Here is a 23353-nt window from a genome sequence, read left to right on the forward strand (position 1 = left end):
ATAACTAACTGATGTAAGAAGAGTTTATCAGTATGTAAAAACTTACATACTTTTTAAAAATCACCTTCCATCATTGAGGCAATCAAAAGTGCTTTAAGCACACCCAGTCAAGAGTAATTCCCTCTACCCCCCAAAAAACTCACCAAACCAATTAACACACAGTCTAGAGGAAATCTGTCATAATAAACTCCCCAAGGAGTAATGTTTTGTAATCACACAGTACATTTCCACTAATTTTCAGAGATAAACCTTTAATTTTTGGCTTAACAATCCTGGAAAAGGGGGACTTTTCCAGTCTTCTTCACTACAGTGTTTACAAGCAATTCTAACAGCCACCTCCAAAGCTTTATTCACAAAAATGCAGCTAGGTCATTCTGTATATATATATACACATATAGAGAGAGAGAGAGAGATAAGGTTTTTGCATAATGAATCGTAAATTCATTATGCTGGAAGTTTTACTCCTTGCTATCATTCACTATTAATTATTCTTTCATCTCAGACCTCCAAAGAGATTATCTAGAAGACAAAAATTCAAGAGCGAAAGAAGTTCAAATCCACCTGCGGGAATTTGTTTTGACCTCAAGCACCATCACCAGGCACCGGTCTACCAATTTAGCGCTTCGCTAGGGTTTCCCTTCAAGAGCTCCCCGGACAGCGTGGGTCCCTCCGTCCTCAGGGGGAAGACAGCCCCCCAAGGCGCCCGGAGTTGGCGCGGGAAGAAGGGCTTCCCCACGGACGCCCGCGCTGGAGCGGGCGGTGCGCTCGCCCAGGGCCCGCAGGACTCAGCCTTCTCCTCAAGGGCCCCCCGTGCGAAGGCGTCTCCGGGGGGAAGCCTGGCAAGGCGGGCGCGGGCGGGGCTTGGGACAGAGACACACACGTCTTCTCGGGGAGCCGGCGGCGCGGGCTGAGGGGAGCGCGGACACCGCCACCCGCCACTGACAGCCGGCACCCACGGGGGGGGGGGTGGTCCCCGCCGGGCGGGGCGGCGCGGCGCAGAGACGCTGTACCTGGCAGGTACCCACGTACCTATCATGGCCACTGGGCAGGCGGCCCGCCAGGCGAGCAGGGTCCCACTCGCACCCGGGCGCCCACCTGCGCCTCACACGAGCGGCGCTCCGGGGTTAAATCGTTCGGGACGCCCCTCCCCCTCTTCCCCCCGGCGCCCCGGCCCTCGGAACGCGCACGCGCGAACGGCGTGCCGCCCGCAGCCTTCTGGGAGTCGTAGTTTTCACTCGTTAAGTACTGCCTCGGGTCGGTCGCCACCCGCCGCCCGCCCTTCCGGCCTGAGGCCCAGGAAATATGTACGTCACCGGGAGGCGGGGCCATCCAGCCTCAGTGTTGACGCGTCGCTTAGCAACCGGGAAGGTTGCCTTTGGAAGCTCGTGGCAGCTCTGGCCTCGGCCCTGCCCTCTTCCCGCCCCTCCCCTCCCCTCAACTCCCGGCACCTAGGAGCTGCCAAACATCTGGATCGACCACTGCTACGAAGGGGTTGAATTTCTACCATTAACGCGCCTTTTTCCATTTTTTTCCCCCGACCTCCTCACATCCATAAATCTCACTGACTCTTTTACTACACGTTGTATGAGAACAAGACATTTTCTAGGAAGATGGTGGCAGAAAAAGAGACCCTGAGCTTAAACAAATGCCCAGCCAAGCTGCCGACGAGGACCAAGCTCCTGGCACAGCAGCCGCTCCCGGTGCACCAGCCTCACTCCCTGGTTTCTGAGGGCTTCACAGTCAAAGCCATGATGAAAAACTCAGTCGTAAGTGATCTTCCCGAATCGAAGGCACTCGCTCCCAGCCAGGGGACCCCAGGTTGCAGAGACTGGCTGGCCCTAGGATGGATTCTGAGCCCATGTCCTGGGTGGTCTTCGCCCAAAATGGCAATTTATTCGGCCAGTAGCAGACGGTACCCAACAGAGTGTGGAGGTCCAGGCTAGGATGTTAAGAAGGGGTCCCGGGCAACTGATGTACTGTGCCCGTTTCTAAGCACCTTCCTAATAACTCCGGGTTATTAGGAAGGTGCTTAGAATAACTAGCACCTTAGAATAACTCTAGACCACCTGAATTTATCCTTCAGCTATATACACAAAGAAAGATCCCCTTTACTTATTGATTCCTAAACTAGCCTCACTGAGAAAAGCGCCTTAATAGAAGAAGAGGGCTTAGAAATCATGAACTCCCTTGCAAAATTTAACATTTCTGATGTACAGCTGGGAACCTAAACTCATTAACAGTAAGAAATTTTATCAATTCAACCTAGACATTATAAGAATATCCTAGCATTTTTTCTAAGAAGATTCTCACAAAAATGCATGTTAAAGTACTGAGAAGCAACTTAATAAGAAGTCTGTTTCCAAATAGATCTTTTAAACTTTTAATTTTAAAATTTCCAAGATTTGATGCTAGTACTTCTGACTATTAATACAATTCATATTTCATTTCTATTGTTTTGTGGTAGTAAAAATCCATTATTCTCAATAATTTAGGGGGGGAATGTTTAAACTGCACATGGAAGGTTTCAGTATATACATGACAGTTAAAAAAAAAAAAAGCTTTAAATGTGTGCTACACCAGGTTTCGGAGGATCTGACTTATTGTGTAGCAACTCATATGTTGAATGAAGAGCATTGCTTTCCAGTGTCACATTATTTGTTTCACATAAATGTTGCAAACTTAATACATTATTCCTAAACTACATCCTTAAAATATGCAAATGAAGTAGATCAGCTTTAGACCCAGAGGCCAGATTCCCACATCGCTACACAAAATGAAATTCTGATTATTGGAATGTGTGTCAGTTGCATTGCAATAATTATTCCCAGAAATAGACTAAAACTTTCTACTTGTTGTAACTGTGAGTATATCTTGTAAATAGGTGATCATGGGAGCCAAGATGATTAGTTTATCAGCAACAAAGAATACCATAACATTCAAGCTAATTATTTCTTTTTTTTCCTTCTACTCAGTATATATAATTTTAATGATTTTCCCAATGTTATTTTTCTTCAAAGACATGTACAAAATTGGTCAGATTCTTTTTTTTAGAAAAAGTATATGTATAATCGTGTTTATTTTTTAGAAACATAGCCTTTCACCTAAAGTCATAATTCTGGAAAATCAAATATTTCAGTATTGTCAAATGTAACAAGACTCAAACAACAACACAAAAAACTGATTATGAAGCAGCCTTAATTATGAACAACTTATTTGAGGTACATTATCTTCTTGTCTCCATATACTTAAGGAAAATCCCTTAGTGTAATAATAATGTCTCCTCGGGGATCTTCTAAAGAGGCTGCGTCATTCTTTCACTTCATTTAGTGGGAAGCATAATTGTTAGATGAAAATATTGTCCATCCATCCATCCATTCATTCAATCAATGATAATTTTGTTTGTTTCTAAACCTAAGATCTTGCAAAGCACAGTTCTGGGGATTTGTGATCAGCAAAACAAAGCCCCAGTCCTTAAAACTCCAAGGAAAGCCGCCACTAACAACAATGGACAGGTCTTGACAAAAGAAGGACACTTTATATATCCTAACTTCAATGGTACAAGAAATACAACCTTTCCTCTTCATATCCAATATTTACATTTCAACATTTCTCTTGAAATGTCAGCAGTATAGGCCCTTTTGCATTATATAGTCTATTGGGATTTCCCAGGCAAGGATATTAGAGTGGACTGCCATTTCCTAGGCCAGGGAATCTTCCCAACCCAGGGATTGAACCTGCATCTCCTGCATTGGCAGGTGGATTCTTTACCACTGAGTCACCTGGGAAGCATATAGTCAAAACACCCTTCTTTCTTAAGGTTTATTTCTGTTCAGAAAATAACACGCTGATCCATAGCTTTTCGTGAATCCAACTCCTTGTTCCACAAGCGAACCCAGAAATCACTTTTCTAGTGTTAGGACTTGCCATCAGTTCCCTCTTTCCAGTACTCACTAATTAAATAAGCCTTCACTCCAGAGCACCTCCACAAAAGATTTACAGAACTGTATCCTAAGGAGGTATATGGAGACTTCCAGTGTATTTTGAGGGTGCTTCAGCAATACAAGCTTGATCATAGACAGATATGATCATGTGGGCTGTGCAAGCCCAAATGCTTAAACAGTTATAATCTATATATGTGAATGCAGAATTATTTACAAAACAATAATGAATGTGAATGGATAATTAAAATGGCATAAAACATGTAAAGCACATAAAACAGTGTGTGGCACAGTCAGTGATCATTTGTTACCTAAGGACTGAAGGGATGTGGGTGTGTAGATGTGTAGGGAGAAGGGTGTTAGAACAAAGTGAACAACATAAGCAAAATCAAGACAGGGAAGAGTTGCAATTTAATTTGGTGGAAGCAAATAAGAATAGTGGGAGATGAAATTAAATCCATAGAATAGGGTTAGATCACAGAATGCCATTTTTAATTAGCTTCTTATTAACATTATACATGTCCATTGTGAAATGTTTTAAGTGTCTTGGCTTAGTAAAGGAGGCTTCCCTGGTGGTTCAGTGGGGAAAGAGTCTGCCTGCAATGCAGGAGTCCTGGGTTGGGAAGATCCCCTGGAGAAGGAAACAGCAACCCACTCCAGTATTTTTGCCCGGGAAATCCCACGGATAGAGGAGCCTGGCAGGCTACAATACATGGGGTCTCAAGAGTAAAAGTTTCTCCTAGTTAAGATAATGGGGACATTTTTAACTTTTTTTATCACTAGTCCTCTTAAAATTTCAATGTTTTATTTTAAAGCTTTGCTTCATCTTAATTCATTTTGGTTTAAGAAGCAAGGTATAAATTTATTTTATTTTTCCAAATTGATCAGCAGTTGTTTACATTAACTTTCACTTGTAGTTAAACTGAATTATATATATAAATTATATATAAAATTATATATAAAAATCTTCCTGTTTAATTTGAATGATCTGTCACTGCTATATGTATATTAATCATAGTGGCTTTGTGCATGCTTTAATATGTAATAGGGCTAGACATGTCTATTATATTTTGCTTTCCTAGCAATCCTATGAGGAGGCAGAGAAGACCTTTTTTCTTTCCATATAAATCTGACAATTTAATTTTTTGTTGTTGTGAGTCATCTCTTAAATGGCAGAATGAATGAATTCAAGGAATGAATGCTGTAATACTAGATTTTTCTAACTCAGGCCAGTCCTCTCTTGATCACTTTTTTATTGACTTTGGTGGATACATAACATGCAAGTGGAAAATGCACGCACATCACATGATAAATATTAAACCAAACATACTGGTGTAGCCAGAACCCAGATCAAGAAGCCTTACCAACACCACAGAACCCCTTCAGGACCTTTCTAGTGGCTTAGCGGCCCAAATGCATCCCAAGTTAATCTTATCCCAACTGCTGTCCGCAGATGTGTGCGTGTATTCAAGGATCCTGCAGTGTGTGGTTGTCTTCTGTCTGGGGTGTGGGGTCACTGTTGTGAAATCCACCCACGTTACTGCGTATGATCATAGATCCTTCCTATGCATTTCTTTATATTATTTTCATGGGGAGTATAACATAATTTATGGATCCATTTGTTTGTTGATGAATATTTCTGTGACTTCTAGGTCAAGACTTTTACAAATACTGCTACTAGGAAAATTCTAGTATTTTTTAATTGAGGTATAGTTGATGTACCATTTTATATAAGTTCCAGATGTACAGCACAGTGGTTCACAATTTTTAAAGATTATACTGGCATGCTACAGTCCATGGGGTCTCAAAGAGTCGAACACCACAACTGAACAGCAGCATACTTCATTTATAACTATTCTAAAATATTGGCTGTATTCCCCGTGCTATACAGTAAGCCCGTGTAGTTCACTTACTTTATCCATAGTAGCTGTGGCTCTCAATCACCTACCTCTATCTTGCTCATTCTCCCCTTCCTTCTCCCCACTGGTAATGACTGGTTTGTTCTCCATATCTGAGAGTCAGTTTCTTTTTTTTATTCACTAGCTTGTTTTATATCTTATAGTCCATGTGTAACAGACAATATTCCATGTGATAACAGACAGTATTTGTCTTTGTCTGTCTGGCTGATTTTGCTAAGCATAATATGTTCCTGATCCATCCATGCTGTTTCAAGTGGCAAAATTTCATCCTTTTTTTATGGCTGAGTAATGGTCTATTGTGGGCTTTTCTGATGGCTCAGTAGTAAAGAGTCTGCCTGCCAGTGCAGGAGAGGCGGGTTCAGTCCCTGGGTTGGGACAATCCCCTGGGGAAAGAAATGGCAACCTACTCCGGTGTTCTTGCCTGGAGAATTCCATGCACAGAGGAGCCTGGTGGGCTCTATAGTTCATAAAGTTGCAAGAGTCAGACATGACTAAACAAAATAGTAATCTCTTGTATATACTACCACATTTTTAAAATCCATTCATCTATTGATGGACAATTAGGTTGCTTCCATATCTTGGTAACTGTAAATAATTCAGCTATGAACATTGGGGTCATTCACTCACTAAGTCATGTCCAACTCTTTGAGACCCCATGGACTGCAATACACCAGGCTTCCCTGTCCTTCACTGTCTTCCTGGGTCTGTGCAAACATTTGTCCACTGAGTCAGTATACCACCCAACCATCTCTACTCTGTCTCCCCCTTCTCCTCTTGCCTTAAATCTTTCTTAGCATCAGGGTCTTTTCTAATGAGTCAGCTCTTTGCATCAGGTGGCCAAACTATTGGAGCTTCAGCTTCAGCATCAGTCCTTCCGATGAATATTCAGAATTGATTTCCTTTAGCAATAGACTGGTTTGATCTCCTTGCTGTCCAAGGGAATCGCAAGTTCAATTCAGTTTAATCGCTCAGTCGTGTCCAACTCTTTGCAACCCCATGAACCGCAGCACGCCAGGCCTCCCTGTCCATCACCAACTCCCAGAGTCTACCCAAACCCATGTCCATCGAGTTGGTGATGCCATCCAAATATCTCATCCTCTGTTGTCCCCTTCTCCTCCTGCCCTCAATCTTTCCCAGCATCACGGTGTTTTCAAATGAGTCAGCTCTTTGCATCAGGTGGCCAAAGTATTGGAGTTTCAGCTTCAACATCAGTCCTTCCGATGAACACCCAGGGCTGATCTCCTTTAGGATGGACTGGTTGGATCTTCTTTCAGTCCAAGGGACTCACAAGAGTCTTCTCCAACACCACAGTTCAAAAGCATCAATTCTTCAGCGCTCAGCTTTCTTTATAGTCCAACTCTCACATCCATACATGACCACTGGAAAAACTATAGCCTTGACTCGATGGACCTTTGTTGGCAAAGTTATGTCTCTGCTTTTTAATATGCTGTCTAGGTTGCTCATATCTTTCCTTCCAAGGTGTAAGAGTCTTTTAATTTCATGGCTGCAATCACCATCTGCAGTGATTTTGGAGCTCAGAAAAATAAAGTCAGCCACTGTTTCCCCATCTATTTGCCATGAAGTGATGGGACTGGATGCCATGATCTTAGTTTTCTGAATGTTGAGCTTTAAGCCAACTTTTTCACACTCCTCTTTCACTTTCAAGAGGCTCTTTAGTTCTTCTTCACTTTCTGCCATAAGGGTGATGTCATCTGCATATCTGAGGTTATTGATATTTCTCCTGGCAATCTTGATCCCAGCTTGTGTTTCCTCCAGCCCAGTGTTTCTCATGATGTACTCTGCATATAAGTTAAATAAGCACAGTGACAATATACAGCCTTGACGTACTCTTTTTCCTAGTTGGAACCAGTCTGTTGTTCCATGTCCAGCTCTAACTGTTGCTTCCTGACCTGCATATAGGTTTCTCAAGAGGCAAGTCAGGTGGTCTGCTATTCCCATCTCTAAGAATTTGCCACAGTTTGTGGTGATCCACACAGTCAAAGACTTTGGCATAGTCAATAAAGCAGAAATAGATGTTTTTTGGAACTCTCTTGATTTTTCCATGATCCAGCGGATGTTGGCAGTTTGATCTCTGGTTCCTCTGCCTTTTCTAAAACCAGCTTGAACATCTGGAAGTTCACAGTTCACATACTGCTGAAGCCTGGCTTGGAGAATTTTGAGCATTACTTTACTAGCATGTGAGACGAGTGCAATTGTGCGGTAGTCTGAGCATTCTTTGGCATTGCCTTTCTTTGGGATTGGAATCTTAAGAGTCTTCTCCAACACCACAATTTGAAAGCATAAATTCTTCAGCACTCAGCCTTCTTTATGGTCTAACTCTCACATCCATATATGACTACTGGAAAAACTATAGCTTTGACTAGATGGATATTTGTCAGCAAAATGATGTCTCTGCTTCTTAATACGCTGCCTAGGTTTGTCATAGTTTTTCTTCCAAGGAGCAAGCATCTTTTAATTTCATGGCTGCTGTCACTATACACCGTGAGTTAGTATGTTTATTTCCTTCAGATATACCCTCAGGGATGGGCTTGTGGGGTCATATGGTATTTCTAGATTTAGTTCTTTGATGAATCTCTGCACAGTTTTCCACAGGGGCTACACCAATTTACATTTTCACCAACAGCATACAAGTTTTCCTTTCTCCACTTCCTCATCAGCACTAATTATTTATGGTCTTTCAGATGATAACCAGTCTGACAGGCATAAGATGATATCTAATTGTGGTTTTGATTTGCATTTTTATGATGATTAACAATGTTGAGCATCTTTTCATGTCCCTTTTCAACATCCATATGCATGTCTTCTTCAGAAAAATCTCTATTCAGTTTTGCCCATTTTTAAATTGGGTAAGTTTGCTAAAATATAATGCTAAGTCAAATGTTACATTTTCTATGTAATGTATGTCAAATGTTACATTTTCTATATTTTCTTGTAGAATTGTATGGTTTCTAGTCTTATATTTAGGTCTTTAAGCCATTTTAAATTGATTTTTGTACATGTGGAAGAAAATATGCTAATTTCATTTTTTTTCTGCATATAACTGTCCAGTTTTCCAAGCACCACTTATTGAAGAGACTGTCTTTTCCCCATTGTACATCTTGCCTTCTTTGTGGTAGATTAATTGACCATAAGTGTATAGGTTTTTTTCTGGGTAGTCTATTTTTTTCCATGTATCTATGTGTTTTTGTTTTTACCAGTGTTGTACTGTTTTAATTATTGTAGCTTTGTAGTTAGTATGAAATCAGAGAGCATAATACCTCCAGCTCTGTTCTTCTTTCTAGTACAGATTTTTGGAGAGTATATTTATGAATGTCCAGGTTACTGCATCCTAGGGTATGAATATATTTGCTTTAGTAACTATATTAAAACTATTTTCTAAATTGATTTTTCAAATTTAAACTCCTGGCCAGCTCTGTATAAGAGTACCATTTGCTCTATAATATCATCAATAATTACTATTTTATTTTGTATTTTAGGTATTCTAGTGGGTATGTAATGTTACCGTGATTTAATATTCATTTTTACTCTAATGGAGTTTAAAACTTTTTAATTATTTATTGGCTATTTGATTCTCTTTTGTGAAGTGCCTTTCTATACTTTTGCCTGTTTTTCTTTTGGCTTTATTCGGTGTATTTATCTGTAATGATCCTTATTCTTCATGTTTTATTCTAAATGATATAATAATGCCTGGAGGAGGACATGGCAATCCAAATGATATAAAGCAGTTGTCAAATACATATATTTTAAGTATAGTTTCCCCACTGGTGAGTTTCCTTTTCATTCTCTTATTGGTGACTTTCACCCTTCTATTTTTAAAATATATGTTTTTGAGAAAAAAATGATCATTAACAGCCTTTTTATGTATTTATTTATAATATTTTCCTAATCAGTTTCAATAGCTTTATAATGAGATACATATACATTGAGACAAAAGCCTTTGAAAGTAAATTGGAGTGATTAGAAACAAAATAGACGAAACAATAGTGAAACAATGAAGTAAAATGTAATTAAAGTAGAAAGCTTGAACTTAAGAAAAGGGGGATCAATTTTTTCATTCATAAGGGTCAGTATATTTATTGATTGATGGTCAGATTTCCTTCTGAGCTTCTTGGCATCTGCTGCTGAGAGGGGAACCTTATACACTTTTCGTTATCACAGAAGAAGTAGCTGGTCAATCCCTGTAAGGCATTCTGCCTTTCTCTACACGGAGTTTTCAGGGAAATTCACCTGGTAGCATTTTAAATACATGCAACACACCATACCTACATTTTTATTTCTTACATGAAATACACTGGTCAGTTTCACCAGTTTCACCAGAGTTCAGTGTAAGAGCGGGGTAGGTGACATTAAAATCTATCTTGAGGAACTGGGTTTTGCATGAGACCAAACTCACATGGTACATGTGTGTAGACTTTTGGTGATCTGATCTGACCTGAGAACAGAATTCACAGTGCCTTCTGGAGAGTGTAGACTTTATTTTAGTTCTGGTTGTTCTCAGTTCATTTTATGACAGGAGCAAGACAGCTGCTGATTTTGTAAAGTGTCAGAGAGGAAGCGTGTGATGCTGTGAGACCTCAAGAGCCAAATGGCCTGAAAGAGGCTAGGTCTGAAAAGGCTTCTCAAAGAGGATCTTGTTTGGTGAGCTATAAAAGGTGAGGGGGACCCAGGGGAAGAGTTAGGGGCAGTCGGAAAAGGCTGAGACCAATCAGACCCGGCTTCCTGCTCGCTCAGTGTTCAGTCTTCATTTTATGCTTTCTTTTCCCCAAAGAATTATGTCGTAAATTCTATTCATTATGTGTATATCTAAAATTCTTTAAGTTGTTTATGTTTTATAGACTATATAAGCAAAGTATATATGACTTTATGAAAGTATAAATACATAATACACGTGTGTCTATATAGCTTACGTATTTACTTTGTATCATACATAATACTTTACATGAAGTTGTGTAATTGAAGATTCTTTTTAACTTGCTAATATTTTACATGTCATCACAAACTTCTCTTGAGCATTTAAAAGACTTCATAAAATTCTGTTCTCTGAATGTGCCATGATTTCTTTAGTCATTCACTCAGGTTGCTTTCCGGTTTTTGCTGCTATACATGATGACAAAATTAATATTTCTAAATATTTTTTTCCATACTTTTAAATATCTCTTTGAAATATAAGTTCTGAAGTAGAATCACTGAATCGGAGTTCTCTGGAATCTGAAGACTCTGATGAAGGGTTGATGTAGACCCCTCGAACAAGGCTTGACTGCATCTGTGCTGCTCTTTATAGCCTGGGGCTTTTAAGTACACCAGCCCTGCCTGCCTTCCACCTTACCCACCTGCAGTGTGTTGAGGGGAAGCAATCTCTCAGTACCTCTGATACCCATTCATAATACATATTATTAATGGATTGGAAACATCTAAGGCTGTGGTTCACAGATTGCAAATTGTAATTACGTGTGTGTGTGTGTGTGCTGAATCATGTCCAATGCTTAGTAACCCCATGGCCTGTACCCCCCAGGCTCCTCTGTCCATAGGATTCTCCAGGCAAGAATACTGGAGTGGATTACCATTCCCTTCTCCAGGAGATCTTCCCTACCCTGGGATCAAACCCTTGTCTTCTGTATTAGGCGGATTCTTTATCACTGAGGCACTGCGCGCCTGTAGTCACCTGATTTCTGGGTCCACACTCCACATTTTCAATTTAACTGTTCTAATTGTGTCAGGCATTATTTTATTGTTTAGTAAAGGTTCAGAGTGGAGAAGGCAATGGCACCCCACTCCAGTGTTCTTGCCTGGAGAATCCCAGGGACAGGGGAGCCTGGTGGGCTGCCGTCTATGGGGTCGCACAGAGTCGGACACGACTGAAGCGACTTAGCAGCAGCAGCAGCAGCAGCAGCAGCAGTGGTTCAGATGGCTTTCCTCGTATCTCAGCTGATAAAGAATCTGCCTGCAATGCAGGAGAACCCAGTTTGACTCCTGGGTCAGGAAGATCCCCTGGAGAAGGGATAGGCTACCCACTCTAGTATTCTTGGGATTCCCTTGTGGCTCAGCTGGTAAAGAATCCGCCTGCAGTGTGGCAGACCTAAGTTCGATCCCTGGGTTGGGAAGATCCCCTGGAGAAGGATATGGCAATCCACTCCAGTATTCTTGCCTGGTGACTCCCCATGAAGAGAGGAGCTGCGGTGGGCTACAGACTGCAGGGTCACAAAGAGTCAGACACGACTGAGCGACTAAGCACAGCACCGCACGGAGGTTCAGAACTTACAGGGACATAGTATTATACTATTCAATTTTTCCAGACATTTATTAAGCAGTGTTATTCCCTGCTGATATGTTGTATAATTATACATAATACTCAGATATTTCAGAGAGAATTCTAACCAATGTATCAATTTAAAGTATTGTAACTCAGTGATATGTTTAGAAACTGGTGAAGCCAGTCTCTCCTAATGGTGCCAATCTGAGGGGCATGAAATTCTATCTTGTTTTGATTTAATTTTGCATTTCCTTGATGACTACTGATACATTTTCTTTTCATTGTTCATCTCTTTTCTTTTTTCCCTCAGTGATGTGCGTGTTTCTAGCCTTGCTCCCTTTTCCTTTTGGGTTGTCTGTCCTTTTCTTACTGATATATAGATGTTCTTTATATAATCTAAATATGGACCCAGCTTATTAGCTCCAAGTCTGTGGCTTGTCATTATACTTTTTTTTTTTGCATTTTTTCGATGAACAGAAATTGTAAATTTAATTTTAAGTATTTATATTTATCAGTTTCTCCCATTATTGTTTGTATATTTTGTGCCTAATTTCAGAAGTATTTTTGATCCTGATATATTGGTTTTTTGCACGTTTTATTCATAAAATGTTTACATACAGATTATAATTGCATCACTAGATCATTTTTTGAGATGACAAGTAAGACTTTAATTTGATCTGTTCCATATGGAGCAAGACACCCATCCAGTACCTTTTATAAACAGTACCTGGCAACTGTCTGGTCTGTCCTGTTTATCTATTACTAAGCCAGCATCCCACTCACATTGTCTTAATCATTGTAGTTTCATAAATATTGATATTTAGTAAGGTGAATTCTCCAAATTGCTTTCATTCTATTTCACATTCTTGGTCTCTTAACATCTATAATAATTTTAGAATAGGTTGTCAAGTTTTATGAAAATCATTTTCATAATAATGTGAATCAGCCATTAAGTATACATGGGTCCTTTCCCTTTTGAACTTCCTCCCAACCCCACCCAATCCCAACCCTCCAGATTGTCACGGAGTGCTGTGCTGAGCTCTCTGTATTACACAGCAGCTTCCCAGTAGGTATCTATTTGACATATGATGATAATGTATGCGTTTCAGTGCTACGCTCTCAATTCTTCCCACCCTCTCCTTCCCCCGCTGTGTTCAAAGTCCACTCTCTATGTCTGTGTCTCTATCTGTGCTCTACAAATACGTTCATCAGGCCAGGATCACTGATGAACATAGATGCGAAAATCCTGAAGAAAATACCAGCAAGCAGAATCCAGCAACACATTACAAGGATCATGCACCATGACGAAGTGGGGTTTGTCCCAGAGATGTTAGGATTCTTTCATATATGCAAATAAATCTGTGTGATATGACAGATGAGTAAATTGAAAGAGAAAAACTATTTGGGGGATTTTGATTAAATTATGTTGGATGCACAGTATAATTTGGGGGCAATCATAATCCATTCTTAATTTGCTAAGGGTTTTGAAAAAATTGTGAGTAGTATTGAATTTTATGAAAGATACTTTCTGTACTTATTGAGATGATCATAAGATTTTTCTTGTTAAGTCTATGACTGTTAATATAACATTAATATCATCTGACATTCTAATATTAAATCATTCTTATATTTTTTTAAATTATGTAATTATGAAGTGTTCAGCTTAAAAAACAAGTATAAACTATTGACATCTCTTTCATTTAACAGGAAGCAAAAGAAACCTTCCCCATAACCCATAACAAATTTCTTATATTTTATTATCCAAAACTAGGTATTAATGCCTTGGTAGTGTCTTAACTCAGTCTGACATAACAAAAATATCACAGACTGGGGGGACTTTAAAAACAGACATTTACTTCTCATAGTTCTGGAGGGTGGGAAGTCTGAGAGCAAGGTGCTGGCCATTTCAGTTCTTGGGGAAAGCTTCCTCCTGGCTTACAGATGGTCCTCTCCTCTGGGCATGCAGAGAGAGACTCTCCAATACTCTTATTAACTTGCTCATTCCACCCTAGAGTCCCCACTCTCATGATGTAATCTAACCCTAGTCACCTCTTAAAGGCTTCATTTCCAAACACCATCACCTTAGGGGTTAGGCCTTTAACATATGAATTTTAAGATATACTGATACTCAGTCACTGATAGGTGGGGAGATGGGACTGCTAAATTTCCCTGATCGTTTGGGACTGGAGGAGGGGCCTTCTTCCTGGAAGAATAAATGATGCTAGAACATTTACTGCTAGAACAAATGATGTTTCTAGAAACTAAAGTAAAACTTTCCTTTAGGAAGAAAATTAATTATGTGAACTACATTTTCATTCTGCAAAAAATAATTTATTGGATTTCAGTATGTTTTTCTTTTAATAGTGTGGATTTGAGAAATTATTTTCATTATAAAAATGAAAAATTATGTAGAGTTTGAAGAAAATATCTAAAAGAGAAAAAAGGTTGTAAATATCAAACCCCTTTTATTTTTTTTAATCACTCGAATTATTCCCCAAAAGCATCACTACATTCTTTTGAATAAAACTGTAGTCATCATATCATACAGATATTGTTAATATCTTCATTATATCCTCATTTACTAATTTATGCCCTCTTTTTCTTTGTTTAGGTTTCCTTAAGGTTCATTATGCTCTTTGTTTCTCTCTTCATATACTGTCTTTTGAATTTATATACTAATTCTTTTGGTTTTGACAACAGATTTCTTATTTCCACTCTTGCATTTTCTTTTTCTGTATTTGTCTTATTATTAAAATGATATATAATTTTAGTTTAGCTTTCCTCTTTTATATGGTGGTTGTTTGTGAGAGATTATTTTCCCTGTTGGTTGGGGCTTTATAATTATGTTTTGATCATTATTTTTTTATTAGTAGATTTGTTGCTTCATGGTTTTATACTTTGGTTTCTACAGGTTTAGCTGTTTGAAATTTATTAAAGATATTTATTGGCCTAGAATAGGATCACTTTCTAGAAATGTTCTATGAAACTTGAGAAAAGACTTTTTTTGTCTATACTTATTTTGGATTGTTAATTCCAAATGATTTGTCTAAGAGCAGAAGATTAAAAAGTACATCTGTGTAAAAATATGGTTACTATTTAATGTTATGTTATGAGTGATAAGGATTAGGTCCATCTTAAAACAAATTCGAAATAGGCAATAAGTTTTGGTATTTGTTCCTGTTTTATTCTGTATTCCTACTTATTAGTCCACGAGGCAGCAATTTTTCCTAGGTTACCTAAATTCTTTGACGATTTGAAAAACATAACTAATCGCTAAAATCCATTTATATCATTAAACGTTTGTGGCCCTTGTAATTTTGATCAGTAAGGAGAAAAACACAAAAGAAAACAAGTTACAAACAAGAACCGGAAAATAATGGAGAAAAACCACGTCAGGATCCATTGTTTTGCTGCTCCTTAATCGTGCCAGAGGACCTAGCCAATTCCTGCTTTGCAGTTCTGAAAATGACGTAACCGAGGGATCTAGACTACCAGAACCTGTCTATAGTATTTTAATTATTTTATTTTCTGAAAAATATGTGTTTACATTTCAGTGTGTGTATTTCACATTTAAGTCCTTATAATGAGATTTTAGATAGAGGATTCAGGAAGATGTATTGGTTTTGCTTCTGCTCCCTGTAATTCCCTTAAGAGTTAAAAGTCCCGCTGTTACACTGACAACAGAGGTTTGGGGCAGTGCAGACTCATTACTGATCAGCAAACAGTGACCATGTTATGGGTGCGAAGCACACCAAAGTTTAATACATAGGGTGACCAGTGATCTTGTAGGACCTAGAAAGTGAGGCAAAAGACATTGAGATTGAATATTTGGGATACAACAACTCTGAAGCAAGTTTAAGATAATTCAGTTGGTCTCTCATAGAGAAGTGTTATGGTCAGACGTTTACTTTTAAGTCTTCCATATACATTTAAGAATCATAACCTAAGCAAAAATTTCAGATATTATTATCCATGAATTTGCTTATTTACCAAAGTTACTATCATATAGGGAAAAGGATGTGAATTGATTTATTATAAATAATAATTGTTATATAAATAATTTATATTTCAGAAGTATCTTTCTAAAGCAATTCAAATTAATGTCATTGTTATAGCACAGAATAGAAAAAATATGATTATATAATAAATGCCAAATAAAATAATGAATATAGGATAGATCGTGGCTAGCTACCTTCCTTTTGTGGTTTTTAGTTAGAACAGAATCCACAGAGAAATATATTTCACAGATTGTCTATTCTAAACCAAATTATCTATGAATAAATAGTCCCTGAGAAAAGCAGTAAATCCATTACCAAATCTCATGTGTCTTGCACTTTGTATTTTAAGATATTTTACATGATAAAAGTTATTTTACATGATAAAACTACAACTTGATTTCAAAATTAAGTAGAATTATTTGGTGGTTTCACATGAACATTAAATATTATTTGAATTTAATAATAATTATATGTATTTTGTAATTCTAAAATTATATATATTATAATTAGAATTAAATTATAAATTATAATTAAAATTATATATTTGTAATTTATAATTATATATTTACAATTTAGAATTTAGAATTTATATAACATAGTGACTATTGACACAGAACAGCAACATTTGTATAAAATAAAGGTTAGTACTTTTAAGCAGTAATGAAGGATGCCTCTGTATATACTTTATTTCTCTTTGGAATTTCTTGAGTATATGATATCATATTTACTTATTACTATACTAGATCATACACACATTCACAGGGATTCATATGTACAAAATCATCTTTTTTCATTTTTAAAGTTTTATAATAAATTCGTCAAGTATAGCTTTTACAAGTTTCAGGCTTCAGTGGCCAGTGTCTTGTAATTCTCTGGTCCTGTACCTCTCAACACTTTGCACCGTGTTCTAGATATCCGAGATGATCAGTTGTATTTCTTGTTTAAGTATTTTGTAAAAGTAATTTGACTGTGAATGTCCATCTACACCTGTTATATGTTTACTTCCTATTTATCACTTACGGAAAGAATATAGTGATTTCCTGATAAGAACTCCTCCCTTTTATAGGTAAAAAAAAGACTTTCTCTAAGTCACATTTGGCCTTCTATTTAGGTGAATGGAAGCTAGAACTGATGTGGGAGCTTGAACTGATGGTGAAACTTATCAATACTTGGTACTTCAATACAAAAATCACAGGAATGGTGTTTTAGATTAGAACCTTTAAAAACCAAAGGAATCAAAAACCTCGGGAGCATCTCAAAGGCCAGAATCAGCACCAATATATTGAGTATGTTGGATTGGATTGAGATACTTGCAGTGACTTCCATAGGACAAACACTGGGTTTTTCTTGAGATAACACAGGCAAACCCAGAATCATCAGGCTGGGTACAACTTAAGACGAGATAGACCTAGGAGATGGCTTAACAGGATTCAGGCGAGCCGAATGTTTGAGTCAAAATCCAAACCTAACAGTTCGAAAGTGAACCAAGATCCAAGCAAAAAAAGGGTTAGTAATGGGAGGCAGAAGGCTCCGGGAAGCCAAAAAGATGCTTAAACCCTTAGTGGCCTGTTTGGAAAAGCACAGACTGGCCTTGCCCTCTGCGAAGGGTGGAGAGCATTCTAGTGTGCTGATGCTAAAGGGAGGAGAGCATTCTAGGGTGCTGATGCTAAGCAGGCTAGAAAATTGCGACCACTGTCAGGCTCATATAGACAAGTTCAGTGAAATAATTCTGTTCTGTGAAATAATTGGTCTATCTTGTTTTACTCTGCTTTGAAACCATAGATCTCACCTCCGTCTGTTCAGTCATCTGCAAGTAATAACAAGTGACTTTTGTCAGTAATGAAAGTAGATTGGAGTGTATCTGCTAAAACATATTAAAATTCTGGAAAACAAATTCAGAACGTACATTCAGTTTATGGTGAAGAGTCATTAATCTCCTTTCCGTTGTCAATTGCTTTACAAAATGAAAATCATTTCCTCAAGTGTCAGCTTGATCTCATGACTTTATCAACTCATGAGAATAGCTTGTCAGGGCTTAGCAGTCACTGACCTATGCCTGCTTCCGCCATCTGACCCCAGGCCCACATTCCTTCAGTTCTACCTCATAACTTTTTCTTACTTTAAATTAATGCAGTTATTTCAAATATGTAAATAATATTTCTTCTTAAAAGACCAAAATTGTGGTACTAACAATAAACTACATGAAGTATAAAAGTGAATGCATTTTGGCACACATATACAACAACAATCAAAATCATGCAAACTTGTCCATTAACCCCAATCCTTTTGCAATCACTCCCTCTCTCTCATTTTCCTATCTTGGCTTTCTGTCATATAGATGAGTTTGTATTTATTTATCCAGAATATAAATCTGCCTGCAATGCAAGAGACCTGGGTTTGATCCGTGGGTTAGAAAGATCCTCTGGAGAAGGGAATGGCTACCCACTCCAGTATTCTTGCCTGGAAAATCTCATGGACAGAGGAGCCTGACAGGCTATAGTCTGTGGGGTCCCAAAGAGTTGGACACGACTAAGTGATTAACACTTTCACACTTCCATGCAGAATATACTTCTTTTTTTTTCCTGGCTTCTTTTTCAGTCAACATAATTACTTTAAGAGGCATCCATGTTGTTGCATATATTGATACTTCATTCTGTTTTATTGCTTGCAGTATTACATTCATATGAAGATAGTACAGTTTAAGCACTCACTGTTGGTGAACATCTGAGTAGTGTCCAGTGTAAGGCTGTTCAAAACAGCTGCTATGAACACTGGTGTACAAGTGCTTGTGTGTATGTGTGTTTATCTCTCTTGGTCAAATGCCTAGTAGTGGACAAGTTGCACCAGCTGTCAAGAAGTAGAGAGGCTCAAAACCACATCATGTCAGCCTTACCCCTAGTTGGTACATGAAGTTCTTAATGGGATGATAAGTTTATCCTTGTCATCTTTGAGGCATTTAAAAGAGCTCACAGAGCGTGTATAAGCCTGTTTACTACATGAGGCTTGTTCTTTTAGGCCTTATAGTACATAGAATGAAAGACAAAAAATAGTTTATTTCTTATTTTAATAAATGTAAACTGTATCACTGTGTACAGCACAATTTCATAATCTGAAAATATCCATCATTGATTTATCTATGGTATAAACTATATAGAGGGCTTCCCTGGTGGCTCAGAAGTTAAAGTGTCTACCTGCAATGCGGGAGACCTGGGTTTGATCCCTGGGTCGGGAAGATTCCTAGGAGAAGGAAATGGCAACCCACTCCAGTATTCATGCCTGGAGAATCCCGTGGACGGAGGAGCCTGGTGGGCTACAGTCCACGGGGTCGCAAAGAGTCGGGCACAAAAGTATATATGGTTATTGTATGAGCTTTATTGAAGTATTGTTACATTAGGTTATGAAAACAAAGTTTTCATAATTTTCTCCACTAAATATATTTATGTTCCCATTCACTGTCTCCATTAAAAGTTACCCAGTAGATATTAATATTTAGGATCTCTCATGAAAACTATGGTAGTTAGAACTTTAACATTTTCCTTCATTTGTTGAGATTTATCTGTAAATTTACATAATACTCAAATTTATATCTACCTTCATTTATTTTCTGTTAACGATATCTTGGGAATCCATCACATTTTATAAGGAACCATAAGTTTATTTCAGCCTAGGGCAAACAGCTAGTTTTCATGCTGACCTGGATGCATATATGCAATCTAGTCCGTGCATTTTGAAAATTTGAACGCTAGTACATTAAACTGGAATAATGAACCAATAAAAATTTTTATAGCATTAGAAAAATTATTTCTTAGACATGCACACTGTCATTTTACTCATTAAAGTTATTCTAGGATCATAAGTTACGTCATGAATTCCTAAGCCTTGGGAAAAAAATCAGAAGATCTTTTCTGTTGATCAAAGGACTTGACCTGACTACAGGATAGCAAAATCTTGTTTTGGAAAGCTAGACTAGGCCATTTGTAGCTCGATTACCCATCTTCAGCCAAGAGAGTAAAATTCTTGGAAAACCTTTCATGCGGCATCTGTAATGCTCTTCACATGTTAAATACCCTGGTTTGTCACAGTTGCGGCTATTACCTTCATGTAGTCTCCGTCAGTGTTTGACATTGGTTTTAGACTTGCAAATCCTCAAATGCTTCATCAGCAGATGGCAGGACTACTACAATTTCAGAAGGTTTTCATGGAGAGTGAATGAAATGTAATAGTGAAACAGACACATGCTCAGCAACATGGGAATCAAATGTAGGTAAGTGCTCAGGAGATGGTGGTTTTCTATTTTCCCCAAATCTGCTAACATGTAATTGGCCTATCCCATAACCAGACCTTTTTAAGAGCTTATAGGATTCTAATCTCCTTGATACTTTAGCTACCCGTGGTAATGAGTTATGTGCTCAGGAAGGTGTATTAATGCTACAAGTCACTAAGGCACTATCTCGTGTTTGCCTCATCACTTCACTGGCCTTTGACTTGTTTTGCAAATACACTTAATTCAGTAAGGAAGACTGCTTCTCCTGAAGCTTTTCCATTAGTGAAAGGTGTTACAAACCATGTACGTTGTTTTTATTTAGATGATATATATAGTTCAAACAATTACATATATAAAGATTATATATATATATATATATTGCTTTTTAGGAAGCACTTTAATATTAGCATACCATCTAAACATGGTGTTTCTGTTTTCTGCTATAGTTAGGATAATCCTTATATTTTAAGTAAATAATAAAAATCAAAGTAAAAAATTTTCAAATCTAAGTATTTTATATTGTGATTTGCAACTAAATGCATTAATCCAAACAAATAGAGAATATAGAGATTATTCACATCCCTAATTTGTTTAAACACGGGTGTCTAATTGTCATTTGTTTCTGCTTTAACTCAGTTCAGCTGCTTTAATTAAATGATGCCATTCATCTAGCTGGAGTCCTGAAATCTTTTGTATCTTTGAAAAATACAATAAAAAAAGGAATGAGTTCTCTCTATAAAATGTGGTTTATCTTCAGCTACAATTTTTTTTTCAAGATTTTAGTCTTTATCTTAATTGTGAATATCAAATAGAGGCTTTCAGAGTGATATGGGCTAATTTCAAATTTCTCTAAATCTACAAATACACTGTTCATTTTCCCTAGTCTGGGCCTAAATTGCTCTGCTTGCATTTGTAATCAGAAATTGATTGGGTTGCTGTGGAAACTGGAAGTGCGTATTGCTGGTTGAAGAAAAACCGAGGTAGAACAAGTACTGTTATCATAATTGTCTGTCATCCTAAATGCCTATCATTTAAACAGTACATGGATAAAATTTTCACACTGCAATCCCCAAATGCTTCTTTTCAGAACACTGCTTTGTGGTCAGTCTCAACCCTCTAGATTGATTTTTTGACGCCAAATGACTTTGTTACATATTTAATTTATTTTCATGTTGAATTTTTTTTAACACAAAATTAAATGTTTTCATCTTACCCACATCTATAATACACATTGTAGAAAAAAGCCTGAAGCTCAGTAAAATACTAGTTACTGAGTAGCCAGCCATGTGAAACATTTCCACTGCTGGCCAAGAGGATACAGAACTAGGGCAAAAAAATTCAGTTGAAGAAAGAATTTTTAACTTCTGGTAATAAAGGCAGCCTGGAAGAAGTGAAGGTCTATGTTACATAAAAAATATTTATTATTATAAATATTTATTATTTTTACATAATAAGGTAATTTATGAGTTTTACCATGTGAAAGAAAAGCTGACTTCTAATTGCCTTAGGTTTGTCTTATGAGAGCTGACAAAATGAAGGTTAATGAAAGAAATGAGAAAAAGCAAAAGGAGAGTAAAATGGCCTCAGCAGAGGCAGGAAGGAGGGAGATGAGGGGTGATAAACCAGCATCTTCCAGTGGTACCCATTTCCATTAACACACGCAGTTTTTCTGGAGACTTCCATTGGTTCCCTGATTTCAGTGAGAATAAATGCAGAAAGTTATGTGTGACTTTTAAAATTTAAAACAAAATATCCCCAGTTCGCCGTAAATCTTAGGAAACCAGGGATTCATAAAAGAGAGACCAACTTGCTAAAGAAGGTTAATGGAACAGAGCATCTGTATACAATAAGTCCCCGGCTGAAAAGAGACAGTGTGGTGGCCCACTTCAGCTCTGGTGTGTCAGGGGAAAGAAAATTCTGGTACTTATTTTAGTTTTGTTTTTATAAATAGTGCCAGACTGAGCAAAGAAATCTGCTTTAGCATAAAAATATTAAAATAATACAATATATGTGACATTGTCTAAATGATGATTACCTGTTTTATGTACTGTTGAGATTTGCATGCTAGACACCTGGACTGTAGTGTTGGTACTCCATTCCCCCAATTTCTTCAGAAAGAAGTTCGAAACCTCATGGTTTCAAATGCTTTGTATAGGAGTAAACAGACTGGATCTTTAGAGCATGTTTTTGTCTTCCCGTTAAGAGCTAAAACAAAGAAAAAATATAGAGAAGTTTCCAATACTAGTTACCCTGATGCACAGTTGAAATTGTTTTCACAATTTAAATTTGTTGCTCAGTAAGTTAGGCCGAGGGGAGAAAAATGTCTGTCTAGACACATGTACTATACTGTATATTTTTTCTTAGTTTTGTTTAGTGTTAGTCACTCAGTCACGTCCGACTCTTTGTTATCCCATAGACTGTAGGCCTCCAGGTTCCTCTGTCCATGAGATTTTCCAGGCAAGAATGCTGGAGTGGGTTGCCATTCCCTTCTCCAGGGAATCTTCCTAGCCCAGGGATCAAACCTGGATCTCCTGCATTGCAGGAAGATTCTTTACCATCTTACCCACTAGGGAAGCTTAAAAATCAGGTGAGCATACACTAAAAGTCTTTCTCTCCATTTCTCCTTTACAGAAGCATCCAAATATTTGTGTGTCTTACAGAAATATTTTATGCATTTTAATCAAATGTGTATGTTTGCATTCATTATTGTCATACTTCTTTTTTGAGCAAATCTGAGGATTGTGTGAAAGTCACTCAGTCATGTCCGACTCTTTGTGAGTCCATGAACTATACAGTCCGTGGAATTCTCCAGGCCAGAATGCTGCAATGGATGGTCTTTCCCTTAGCCAGGGGATCTTCCCAACTCAGGGATCAAACCTAGATCTCCCACATTGCAGGCAGATTCTTTACCAGCTGAGCCACAAGGGAAGTCCAGGAATACTGGATTGGGTATCCTATCCCTT

The 23353-nt window shown here is 37.9% G+C and overlaps 2 protein-coding genes across 52 annotated transcripts in view; one reads left to right on the forward strand and one right to left on the reverse strand.

The window, feature by feature from the left end:
• The window catches only part of PRKN (parkin RBR E3 ubiquitin protein ligase), a 1227412-nt gene extending 1226258 nt beyond the window's left edge, over nucleotides 1-1154 (reverse strand). For all 50 annotated transcript variants that reach the window (XR_015133424.1, XR_015133426.1, XR_015133425.1 and 47 more), the window contains exon 1: nucleotides 1030-1154. Coding sequence is in view for 5 of the 50 variants with exons in the window: in XM_086318619.1 (XP_086174745.1) it covers nucleotides 1030-1036 (7 nt within the window). In the remaining 45 variants the exon portion in view is untranslated. The remainder of the gene's footprint in view (nucleotides 1-1029) is intronic.
• A 197-nt stretch (nucleotides 1155-1351) lies between these two features.
• Nucleotides 1352-23353, forward strand: part of PACRG (parkin coregulated) — a 531317-nt gene continuing 509315 nt past the window's right edge. For both annotated transcript variants that reach the window (XM_086318664.1, XM_086318663.1), the window contains exon 1: nucleotides 1352-1766. In XM_086318664.1, coding sequence (XP_086174790.1) covers nucleotides 1611-1766 — 156 coding nt within the window. In that variant the 5' untranslated portion in view covers nucleotides 1352-1610. The remainder of the gene's footprint in view (nucleotides 1767-23353) is intronic.

The sequence above is a fragment of the Bos grunniens genome, chromosome 9 (genome assembly GCF_055505025.1).
Source record: "Bos grunniens cultivar Pamir isolate PY7600 chromosome 9, Bosgru_T2T1.0, whole genome shotgun sequence".
In the NCBI taxonomy this organism is placed as follows: Eukaryota; Metazoa; Chordata; class Mammalia; order Artiodactyla; family Bovidae; genus Bos; species Bos grunniens.